The 13,198-nt window shown below is 37.4% G+C and overlaps 1 protein-coding gene across 2 annotated transcripts in view; it reads left to right on the top strand.

The window, feature by feature from the left end:
- Cntnap5 (contactin associated protein family member 5) overlaps window positions 1-13,198 on the top strand; it is a 787,874-nt gene that overhangs the window by 411,540 nt on the left and 363,136 nt on the right. For both annotated transcript variants that reach the window (XM_027936831.2, XM_027936832.2), the window contains exon 8: window positions 4,017-4,281. In XM_027936831.2, coding sequence (XP_027792632.2) covers window positions 4,017-4,281 — 265 coding nt within the window. The remainder of the gene's footprint in view (window positions 1-4,016; window positions 4,282-13,198) is intronic.

Raw genomic sequence — 13,198 nt, 5'->3', positions numbered from 1 at the left:
TCTTCCAATTTAGAGTAACTTTCTTTTGGATAGAAAACCCCTGTAGGTCTTATAAAAGATGGAGAGGGAAAAAGATCCATGCCAGTTTATTGAATTCTTCTTAATCTCTTCCATGAGGCCAGCACTAGTGACTTTACCTTGGAGAGCACAAGGTACCTTTCCTTTCCATGTCACTCTTCACACCAATTACAGCTGTAGTGTACATTTAATAACTATAGAACGAAAAAAGATAAGAGTTTTGCATGCAACATCTAAATTCCTATGCTTAGCATATCGTTTTACAATGCTTAAAAAAAAATCTTAAACGGATTTTGAAATCTTGAATGATTTAAGTGTATGTTGGGATGATGGGACTCCAAGAAATGGAACTCCCTTCTTTGGGAATGAAAGGAATGAAATTTGAAGAAATAGATGAAAGAGGTAGATCAGTTAAAATGCAGTCTTCTGACCATTTTCCATGTCTGTTTTGACACAATTCTAAAGCAAATTGTTTCCTTTCATGGCACTTCTAAATGGTTGGTGGATGCTGAAGACCCTCATTCAACCAGAACCTGGTGAATGTTGTCAAATTCTCAAATGTTACCTTGAGAAAGATTCTGTTATCAGAAATGGCACTATTGAAAATTATCAAATAGTCAAAGTTGATTTCAAAAGTAGCACTTCTACAGGTAGCTAACTAACACTTTCTTCTTTCTCCCCACTGGAGTGGATGGTGCTGATTATTGATACTTCTCAGTACTGTGTGGCACTTTTCATGCCCTGGCATCAAGCACAATGAAATGGGCTTAGAAGCAGAATTGTCATGCAGTAGCCCTGTGATGGGAAGCTGAGCTAGAAACACATTCAACGGGTCAGATTTGGGGTAGAGGGAATTTCCCATTCACTCATACCTTCTTGCCCTTGGTTTTGCCCATGGAGAACAGAACAAGGGCACACTCTTAAAAACAAAGACAGCTTCACCAGCTGCATGGGAACCGAGGAAAGTAATAAAAGGAACTGAGGGAAGGTAGAGAGGAGAGTTAACTACAGGGAGCCAGGAAAACCAGTCAAAGACAGAGAAAATACCCAGTGGATTTCAAAGTTTTCCTTTACCTTGTTGAGCAAATTGTTGATTACTACTCATGGCTTTATCTATGGCAGTAAGAATTCCTGAAAGCAGTTATTTGAAATTCTTGTTCCAAGGGTCTAATCCAGGGAGACTTTATATTTGGAGCTAACCTTGTCCTATAGTTCTCAAGCAGTTGAGGCCATTAAAAATAGGATGGAGGGAAACAGGAAAGGGAGCTGTCAAGTCCTTATCAGTGAACAGATCAAATAATGAAAGAGTCTCAGTTCTTCCAGTTTTCTACTGTCCTGACATCAGCCTTCCATTGCTGTCTTGGGGAAGGTACTCAGAATAAGACTTGAGTCGGGTTGAACTTTAAGTTTTAAATAAACAACTTCAAGTGGAGATTTTAACAACTTCAATGGTCTTTGCCTTCATTTTCTTTACAATTTCCTACCCATTATTCTTTTTACACAGATTCAAATTTGGGGTACAGTTGTATTCTGGCAACTTTGTTACAGGAGGTGATACTGACCTCAGGGAAAGAAAAAGGAAAGAAAAGTTACAACTATCCCCTACCTTCTCTGTAAAGTGCTCATGATTTTGGCTTTTAAAGATAACCTTGCCAAAATTAGTCCATCATCAGTGGGAATGTTTTCATTCTTTAAAGGAAATTTACCACAAATCCAAAAAACGCAAATGAAATAGTGATGAGATAACACTCAGAAGTCTCTGGTTCCATGGTGGCACCAAGAGCACAGAAGGATGCACCATGATGGTGGCTAGATGCGAAGTCTTCACAGTTTGAAAAATACATGCTTCCCTCCCATTGTCTAGCAAGACAAAGGGATTTTGTTAAGTTACTTATTGTATCTGATCCTAGTTTGTGTGTCATTTATTTATTTAGTTTTTTATGTGTGTGCTTATTTATTTATTTTTGTGATGCTAGGGATTGAACCAATGTGTACTCTATCACTGAGTTAGATCCCCACCATTTTTTTTTCTTTTAGTTTGAGACAGGGTATGGCTAAGTTGACCAGGCTGATCTCAACCTTGCAATCCTCCTGCCTCAACCTACCAAATAGCTGGGATTTTGTATATTCTTTAAATCAGTACTTGAATAGATGATCACATCACTGTGCAAAATTCACTGGCTATATTTGGAAATTCTAAGCCTACTATTTGACATGGTGGTGCAGTCTAATGTGTGGGCACTTTTTTTTTTTTTTGATGGATACCAAAAGTGTTATCCTTTGACTCATTAATTCACTTATGGGAATCTAACGTAAAGAGAAGAAAACATCTAAAGAACTACAGCAAATGCTTCATGCAAGAATATATTCATAGCAGTGTTATTGATGATTGGCTTCTTAAAAATGTACTTGTGTGTGAAAAAAGTTTGTTTTGGGATGAGTATTTTTCAGGCATACAAGTGTATCTTAAACAAACATGGTTGAGACCTAGGGATGCTTTTCTGGGAAAGAAGTTATTGGATTTGATCCATTAACTTGCTGTAAGATTGACAGCTGTTCTAGCTAATTCTGCCCTTTGGCCACCTCAGTGGAAATTAAATTCAGGCAGTAATTCAAGTTAGGGTGTTCCTCTGGAGAATATATCTCTCTCTCTTTCTCTCTCTCTCTCTCTCTTTTTTTTTTTTTTTTTTTTTTTTTTGCATTAAGTGGTGCTGGCTATGGGAGCAGGCTAGAAAAGGTCAAACCAGAGCATCTTGCAAAGGCAACTGCTCAGTGGCCTTGAAAAGAAACATTTACAAGGAATGTGATGTGTGTATGGGTATTTCCATGATTTTACCTGATGGAGCTCACAGTATTGTTGTGCAGATTAGTGTTTGGAGGCTAAAGGAGAGAAATGGCAGGGTTGAAAAGTAGGATGTAGTCAGTTCTGAAGTTTGTGATGTAAATTCCAAATGGCTCTCATAACACTTATTCACAATATAAGGTGTTATGCGAGCTTTCTCCTTTACCTATCTATTAGAAGTCACTACAGCCTATTGCTCAGTTGAGCACACAGATTTGTGTTTTTAATTTCTTATAACTTTATAATGTAGAAACAGTCTAGTCATTCTCATATAAACTTGGAGAAACTGCCCCCTTATTACACAGAGAATAATCTTATTCTTTCTGGTTCTGTTCTATATACAATATTCATTCACTTTCTATCTTATGCTATTGCAAATACTATTAGTAAATTAAAAATATGACCAATGTCATCTAAGTTGGAGTAAAAAGTTTGGGCAAGCACAGAAGGGCTTTTAAACTCTGTCTTAATTCTCCTTTCAGCCTCACCTCCTTTAAGCTGTCTGGAACTTCCTGCCCGACTCACTACTGAGAAATGCCAAGTTCTCTGTAGTTCCCAGGGTGTCATTTTGCCAACTTTTCCAAGCTTTTGCCCACACTTTGCTTTTTGCAGAAAATGTCAACCAGGCCTCACTCATTCCTCTCTTTTCCTACCTCCTTTGATGCAAGCATTCCTTCTCTGTGATAGCTTTTCTGATCTAGTTATTTCTTCTACCAGGATCCCTTGGGAGCTGATATCTATCTCTCTTTAAGCACAACCCACATTTTAAACAAAGTTTTTTTCCACGTGTATCTCTTTAAAAGCCATCCCAGAGCTTGGCACGTAGCTGGCTTGCCATATGGATTTATTCCATGAGTGAAAGTAATTATTTTTATATCTTTGGTTCCCTAGAAAATGTTGATGTTTCCATCCCCTTATCTTCCTGGAGACTCAGATGGCCCTCTTTGCAGATAGCACTGTGATCCTTAAAACAGGAGCAGAAAACAATCTTGCGAGTATATCTGAGCAAAGCTGACATATTTTTTCCTTTAAGATCTTGCAGCTGAATGTGGAATGATCCTGAAATTAAGGTCAGCTCCAGGTGGTTGTTTATATCAGCTGTCAGATTGCGGAATAAAAAATGGCTTTTATATGTTTGATTTTTATTGTTTTCCAGGGCAATGTCACTTTTTCCTGCTCCGAACCACAAATTGTTCCCATCACATTTGTCAACTCTAGCAGCAGTTATTTGCTGCTGCCCGGCACCCCCCAAATTGATGGGCTCTCAGTGAGTTTCCAGTTTCGAACATGGAACAAGGATGGTCTGCTTCTGTCCACAGAGATGTCTGAAGGCTCGGGGACCCTGCTGCTCAGCCTGGAGGCCGGAATCCTGAGACTGGTGATTCAGAAAATGACAGAACACGTAGCTGAAATCTTTACAGGTACTGTCTGATGATATACTTCTAGCAGAATTTCTTCTCCTCCTCCTTTTTTAAAATTTTTTTGGATGGTACCTTGTTCAGCCAGTGAGTCATGAGGGATCAACTTAGAAGTTCTTCATCACTTGAGCATTGGAAAAAAAAAATTACTTCAGAAGACTGTGATGGTCATTACATAATAGAATATATCTCACTTAGCAATGTTGAGAATCTTCTTAACAAATTTCCTTTGCTTCCATACTAAGTCAAGACCTATCATGAGAAGGGGCCTTATTCCATAGCGTCATTAAAGCTAAGAGAGAATTTGTGCAGTCAGAGGCGTTTTATAAAATTTATTAGATTTCCAGTAATGGGAGTGAGTTAATCACTTAGAATTATAATATTTTTTTATGTTCAGAGTTATAAAAGTTAAATCTCCATCCTCTTTATTTGGAGAAGAAAAATGTGAGCTGGCACTGGGCTGTTTCTCTCTAATCGGTGAAATGTTTGAGTACAGAGACTTGTAGGCCTCAGGTCAAAAATGCAGTTTTAATATAGTACAGGCTCTGGCGGCTCTTGGCTCTAAAGAATCCAGGTGCAGCCTGTATTATTAAGCACATGTCAGTCCATTAACATGCATTTATGACTGAGAAAGAGGCTGGTAAGAACTGCCACCTTTTCCAACTACAAAAAGGGAAAAATCATCAGTTATTTTAGACCTGTCTTTCAAATATTGAAATAAGTGAAAGGAAATTTCAAAATGTGCTGTTTGAGTTCCTGACATCTGTCTCAGAAAACTCTTGCATAATTCTGTCCCTAAGGAGAACTTCCTGCATTTTGGAAATTTTGCATTGAATTTCTTAATTTGTCTTTCAAATGGCTCAAGAGTTTGTGTTTTCTGGCATTCGCCTACTTGGGAAGCAGGGAGACAGCCAAGAAAAATTTTAAAAAATTATATTTCTGAAGGAACTTCTTTTGAAAGTATTTGAGATCTTATTGGCTTTATGATATGAAAATCCCACATAAGCAGTGAAAATATGATAGCTTATTGTCCAATAGTTTGTGAAGACCAACAGGGCTACACTTGATATATGGTTGTCATGTAAAATGTAATACAGCACCATATTTTATTATGAAATCCAATATTAAAAGCTTTACTTTTGACTAGGTCTGATGTTTTTAACATCCTGGATCTGTTGGAAGTTAATTTCTATGGATAGGTCAGCACATGGATATCTGAAACCTTCACTTTGAGCTATGTACAGTGTACATGCTTTGGAGAAGCAGTATATTTGGGTTTCTTGTATTGTGGATGATAAGGAGACTTGCAAAATAAATATATCCATACATTTTTAAAATGGAAGGCATCTGAATTTAGTTGTTTTAGGTGATGGTGCTTGGTAAGATGAAAAATTCCCTTCTTTGTATTTTTCTTCATTTTCTATTTTTGTTGTCTCCTTTCTTGAAAGTCTTACATATGCGTTTAGCAAGAAGGTCAAGGACCTCATTTCATTGTGATATGAGGGTAGAACCAACATCCATTGCAGGCTTCCTGCTGGTCAGGTACTTATCCTATAGGACTGTGACATGGGGGTCTGTCGGGGGCGGGGACGTAATGAAACTGACATGATCATAGTTATTCGACCAACACACATAGAATAAAACAGAATCAGAGGTAAGTTAAAGGGATCGAGATAACTGATAACCTAAGGTCTTTCCTTTGGATTTCCATTACATGATTTTCCTCTGTATCCTGTTGCTATATATATATATATATATATATATATATATATATATATATATATATATATATATTCATTGTTTATATTGTTTGTTGCTTAAATAACTCATATAAAAAGAGACCCTGCTTAAGATGAAGGGTCTGCAGACAAATATGCAGTAGTCTACAAAGAAGAATGGGCCATTTAGGATCCATCATTGTTTCTTTCACAAGCATTTTTCTTGAGTTAAGTGGGATTCACATAACATGGGGAAGCCATTGTCTTTATAGACTTCTAGTATACTTTAAGTAAGTTTTTGGTGTAATACAAAACAAATTATACATATCTAAGTACCAGTAAGCACAAATATTCACTGAGTATCATATATTTTACATGGTTTTTTTTTAGATATGTTTTAGCTCTTAGTATGTATTCTGCAGTAGGATTATCATCTAAAATGAGAACTAAGGCACTAGAGGCTGAAGTCTCTCTCAAAGGTTTATCCGCTTCCAAGGACTTTGCCCTGTGTTCCACAGCATTTCCAATGCTAAACACCCCAGTGCTCTTTGGCCCATATGGAAATTCAGACACTGCATGGAAACAGATAATATCTTCAAGGAACTTGAACCACAGTGACTAGCTCTTAGGAATCAGAAAATTTGTTTAGGCAAGTCTTAAATGAATGAAATAATATTTCAGCTTCCTGCTTTAACACACTTTGAACTTCCTGTTCTTTACTGCTCATCATGAAATACCATGTACAGTGGTGACCACATTCACAATGGTCATATGATCCTGAGGATCTGTCAAAATTCTCATCTGTTCCCTGATCAATACCTACCATAGTCCATTTTTTAATGAGGAAGATGGCTGCCATTTCAAAGAATCTTAGAAAAAATGCTTAGAATTGAGATTGGTGATGACCATGTCAATCTGAATCACTAAGAAAACAGGGCATTTATAAAGGTAAGAGACCACCTGGTTCATTTTCTTAGGAAGACTGAGGAAAAATGTTTTGAATGTCATGTAAAATGTTAAATAATGTAAAAAGAAAATTAGCACTGCTATAATTATTTTGAAAGTGATCTGACATTTTTTGTTTCTATTTTTTTCTGCTGAGAGAATGCAAGGCAGTAAGAATAGGAAATAAAGAAGTATGGAGTATCAGTCCAAAGATAGTTTTTAAATTGTAGTGCTTCACAAAATGTTACCACCCCACTGAAGAGAGTCTGAGCAAAGAAGCCGATGATGGGTTTTACTGGTCCAGGCTCCAGCTCCCCTGGGCACTTCTCAGGTACAAGGTAGGCATCAGTATTGCTCTGTTAAACCTCAGGTTCCTCCTGTTTTAAATGGAGGGCAGACGTAGAATCATGGAACCCATTCTAACCCTTTCAATAAATTCTCAAAAGAAAGCTATAAGTCAACTCTCTGCTTTACCATTTTTTTAAAAAAATCTCATCAAACCAAAGATCCTCTTTTGAAAATGGAATAAACAAAAATGCCTGGATATTCCCATTGATTGGGAACACCCAGGGCCAAACCCCTTACCAGAAATAATTCTTTTCAATTCTTTTAATTCTGGGACATTTTGCCACTTTGATGCCATGATTTGTGTAACTAATATGCTTGTACATCCCATAGAGGTTACTCACATGACTTTCAGTGACCAGTGGAAAATTAGAATACAAATCAGTGTTTGTTTGTTTTGTGATGCTAGAGGTAGAGTCCAAGGAAACTCTACCCCTGAGGTACATCCTAGCCCTCTAATTGTTGTTGTTGTTGTTATTTGAGAAAGACAGGATCTCATTAAATTTCCTAGGCTGGCTTTGAACTTGGAATCCTCCTGCCACAGCCTCTTGGGCCATTGAGATAATAGGCGTGCACCAACACTCCTAAGATGTTTTTTTTTTTTTTTTAAATAACCTCCTAGGTTAGCCAGTTTTCTGTCCCTGTGACAAAAATACATAAGATATTAAAGTAGCAAAGACTTATTTTGGCTCACAATTTCAGAGGCTTCAGTATATGGTCACTTGGATCATTGCTTTGCATCTGTGCTGAGGCAATGCAACATGGAGGGCACCCTGTGGTGGATTAAAGCTGCTCACCTCCTGGTGAGAGGGAAGCAAAGAGAAGAAAGGATCAGTCCCCATAGTGCCTTTGATGGCATGTCCCCCACCAGTGATTTAACTTCACTCAACTAGATCCCATCTTCTAAAGGTCCTACCTCTTTCTACTACTGGACCCATCAACTGGGGACCAAGTCTTTAATACGTGGGCCTTTGGAGGATATTGAAGATCAGAACCATAACCCTTTCTTTAAATCACACTTGAGTACTCTGTGCATGTGTGCGTGGGTCGGTAAAGTAGTATACGCACACTGGAACTTTCAGAATTAAAAGATGAATCGGCACTTTAGTCTCAGCATAAATTGAATGAACTCTAGAAGAAACAGGAAGAAAACTCCAAACTGAGAGTTCTCAGCCTGACAAATGGGTACCACCAACTGACGATAAAGATAAAAAGATAGAAGGTGAAAGCCCATCACCTGGGTTGGAACAGAATCTCTGAAAAATGGGAACCATGGCTAGCAAAGAGCCATACACAGATGCCATGACAAAGGCTTTTTAGTTGAAACAAATGCCCTATTGGAGCCCATTTCAGTTCGACCCATTCCTAGGAGAAAGCTACGGTGCTTGTTGTATTTCCTCAGACACCTAATAATTGTTCAGTATTTCTGTAGTTCCATGAATGGTACTAGTTGGACAGAAGGCATTAAAAGTATCAGTTAAGCCATCCATTCTATCGGTCAGTGATTTTCAATACTTGCTAGACAGTTGTGAGTGTCTTCCTTTCTCTATTATGAGATTCTAGTGACAGAACTTGGATCAGCCTTAAGGAATAGTATTTGATGTCTATTTAGCATTGAGCTCATTTGAATTAAGTTATCCTGAGCTACGGCCAACACCATCCTGTCTTGTAGATTTTATCTCAATTGATATTTTCTAAAGAAACCTTTCCAAAGAAGGCCAGGTGGCCCTTTTCAAGGTTTCCAATTGTTCTTTGTAGCTTTTGTCCCAACTGTGTGTGTGTGTGTGTATGTGTGTGTGTGTCTATATGAGCATGTGTGTGGTTTTCTAGGTCTTACATAACAAAATATAAACTAAGTAACTTAAATAGGAATTTGTTTTTTCACAGTTCTGTAGGCTATAAGTCCAAGGTCAAGGTGTTTGCAGGGTTGATTTTTTTTTTTTTTTTTTTTGAGGACTCTGTCTTGGCTTGTAGATGGTTATCTTCTCCCTGTGTTTCCACATTGTCTTCTTTTTTGCATGGGTGTGTCCTAATATCCTCTTCTATATATACCATTTTACATTAATACTTAAAATGTCTTATCTCTCTACATAACCATACTTTAAGAACTTTACCATATGAATATTGCCAAGACACAATTCAATTTAAAACCAGATATACTAATTACATGTCATATAATTAGTGGTTTAATGTGATCTCACCACTGGAATGTAAAGGCCATGGGAAAAAGAACACTATCTGTCTTACCCATCACTATTACTCCAAGGCCTAGTCCAACACCTTGCCTAATCACGTCATTGGTAAAGACTTACTGTAGTATGAGTGAATGGATGAATAAACCAGTTGAATTGACCTTCCAAACATTTCTGAAAGTTATAATTTTCAGAGTAAAAAAAGAATAGTGATTTTTAACATTCATGTTAGAACAGAATATGCTACAGAATGTGTCAAACATCAGAATGAGATAAACTCGGGGGAGGTATTAATTAACTATAGGCCAGTGGAATTCCAAAAGGTGGGAAAATGGCCTAGAGAGATCTATCTTGCAGAATGGAAGTGCTCACCCTGATTAATACTGGTGGCCAGATGGTTACAGGCTACAGCCCTGCAATTAAGAGCTGTTCCCCAAATATTGCCCTTTTTCATATAAGCCATTTGTAACTAACCACCATCTGCACATCAAGTAAACATGATGAGGCTGTGAACTTCATCCTCTGCTTCAATTAAGTTTTCATCAATGCCTCTGTGTTTTAGCTAAGATAATGTTGATGATAAAATCCCATTAGCAAGGGCAGACAAATAGATAGCCACAGGGCCATGAATGTCACAATAAGCTGTCTGCTTGAGCACAGAGTTCAAGTTTCAGAAAACAGATATGTGATGTGGCATTCCATTTCATGCAAAGCTGAGAAATGCAATTGTCTGAGCTTCATATCAAGCAAATATTAGAAATATTTACCAAAGTAGTGATCTCTTAATTATCTGCATTTTTTTTTGCATCCTGGGTAATAACCATGGCAACATTTTCTTTTCTAACTCACTCATGTTACTCTTTTACTCAATAGGGAACTGAGGGAGTTAGATTATCACTATGATAGCAGAATAATCAACTACTCAAACTTGCTATCACTTTCATTTGATTTCTTATTTTCCACTTTCACAGTTCTCTCATAAAATTTGCTTTGCTTTCCTTTAATGCAGCATTTTTTTGAAGTATATTCTCTGTGCTGGTCCTGGGCTGGAAACTGGAGGTGGAGACACCTCCATTCAGTGGCCTGTTGGTACTGTTGGAAGGGATGGTATACAGGCATTTGTGATGAGGTAAAATTCATACCCAGTATGCAAAGGAAAGAAGAAACAAAATGGTGAGAAATGAAGGCTTTCTTGAGGTGAGGACAATGTGGCATGGTTCTGTAGAGTGAATAAAATTTGACCAAACAAAAATTGAGGGAAAGGATGCTCCTTACTCCAGCTAGTCCAGTGAATTAATTATGCTTCAAGTCAACACACTTAACCAATCAGTACTTCTACTACAGCCTCTGCTCCAGTATATGGACTAGCTGGAGTAAGGAATTTGTGTAGGGATATTGGGAAATAACATGGAGAGGACATGGATTCTGACTTGACTACAAAAGGAACAAACTATCAAGTTTGAGTCTCATTTGCTGTATCTCATAGCTCACACAATGGGTGGGGCATTAATAATCTTGCTCTTTATCTAAACCAGAAAGAAGCAGAACTTGAGAAAAAGAGGGAGAGCATCATGGAAAAATCCAACTGTAGTGAGAAAGAGTAGAATAAAATTTAAAATGGAAAATTGAAAGAATAGGTCAATTCTATCTACCATGTGCAGAGAAGGGTTAATATAGTTTGATAATTGATGGACAAAAGATGTCCAAGAAAAACATAACTCAGGCTCTAAGATATAGCATAATGGTCTTAATAATTGTAATATGTTCTTTTACAATGTGATTGACATTTTAAAATTGCCTTACTCAATTATTTATATATTCCCTACTTTGTTCTCACAAAATTGAAACTACCTTTGTACTATTAAGTAAGGGTAGAGATGACAGGATGTGGGAAAAAACAGCCAAATTGGGTTTTCTAGGAACAATAAAGCTGAAAGTTCCAAGTCAAGCCAGTCAATTCTGTTTCTGTTTTACAGATGAGGAAGCAGGTTCAGTGAGATTAAGAAATCTAAATTCCTATAAATTATAAGTGGCAGGGCTTTGAGTAAGGAGTAACATGTGAATAAAGGTATCAAGGAAATCTGTAACCAGTTATTTCCAGCACTGAAAATAGAATTTTCAGGGGCTGTCTCTGGCCTGGGCTCTATCTCTCTGCATGCTTGTCTATGGTTGTAATGGCTGTGGCAGGCCATGGCTGACTGGCTGGCCCTGGATGATACATCCTGGGAGAGACTCTTACTTTCATTAACACCTTGCAACACAGATTTTGATCTTGCTTTTCCTTCTCCAAAACACAAAAAGAGCCACTACAATAAGATGAAGATTGACATGGAAAGATCTGTTAGGGATTTGACTGAGGAAAGAAAGAGAAAGTACCAGTGCACCAGGGCCCAGGAGCATGTCAGGCACCAGTACTCTAAAACTTTAGAATTATTGTTTTAAGCCAGGGTTCTCAGTGAGGGGAGATTCAGACTTCCATAGACATCCACCCTCACCCTTTACATCCCTGGCTAGGGAACTTTGGGCAATGTCCGGAGACATTATTGTTATGGGGTTGGGGTCTTGTTATCCATGTCTAATGAATAAGGGATGCTCTCCACATCTGCAGGCCAGTTGTAATACAGACACCTCACTCCAACTGAGAACTAGTCATTCTGAAAGATCCAGTGTCAGTCCTGCTTTAAAACCAAATTTCCCTTCTATATAAAGAGTAGACGCTCATGGTCTCACTGAACTTTTCTGAGTCTGTTTCATCAAATGTCTACTATTAAAATTGCTGTAAAATTAATTCACAAAAAAACAATTTAAGAGATGTATTAAGTGCTCCTATTTTATATTTTAAAAGAGAAAATAAATTTGAATAACAATTAGCTATAATTCCAAAGTTAGACCTACATAGGCATTTTGAGACACAAAAGTTGAAACTTTAGTCGTTTTTAAAAGCTAGATTAGTTGAGTACACATGTGTATAATCTGAGTGACTTGGAAGCCTGAGGCAGGAGGGTTGCAATTTCAAAACCAGCTCAGGGAAACTTAACCTGGGTCAAAATAAAAATAGAAAGATCTGGGGATGTAGTCCAGTGGTAGAGTGGCCCTAGTTTTAATCCTCAGTAACTAACACACACACACACACACACACACACACACAGAGTTTCATAGTCAATAAACAAAAAACAAGATCAAAGCTTTAACTTAGTATTGTTAAAAGCAAATTTATCTACTGAGAGTATAAGTTGGTGCAGTCATTTTGGAAATAGTCTTATAGTTCCTTAAAAAATTAAATATGGAGTTTCCATATGACCCAGCAATTCCACTCCTGGGATTCCAAAGAAAACTGAAAACCATGTTGACATTAATATGTGTACACAGATGTGCATAGCAACATCTTTCATAACAGCCCAAAGTAAAATCCACCCAAGTTTCCAGTGACAAATGAATTTAAAATTAAATGCAATATACCCATACGAGGGAATATTATTCAGCCATACAAATGTACTTATTCATACTATATGTATGAACTCTAAAACTATCATGCAAATCAAAAAAAGTCAGTTACAAATGGAGCATGTTCTATGTTTTATTTTTGAAAGTTTCAGAAAAGGCAATTAATTCATAGAGGTAGTTACTAGATTAGTGGTTGAGTGGAAGTGAAGGTGTAGGATGACAAGACGGGAGAATGATAGATAAAGTTTATGGATTTGGGGGATGATAAAATATCTT

Source organism: Marmota flaviventris, chromosome 11, assembly GCF_047511675.1.
Source record: "Marmota flaviventris isolate mMarFla1 chromosome 11, mMarFla1.hap1, whole genome shotgun sequence".
Taxonomy (NCBI): domain Eukaryota; kingdom Metazoa; phylum Chordata; class Mammalia; order Rodentia; family Sciuridae; genus Marmota; species Marmota flaviventris.
The sequence above is the reverse complement of the archived record's forward strand: the minus strand, read 5'-3'. Positions and strand labels throughout refer to the sequence as shown.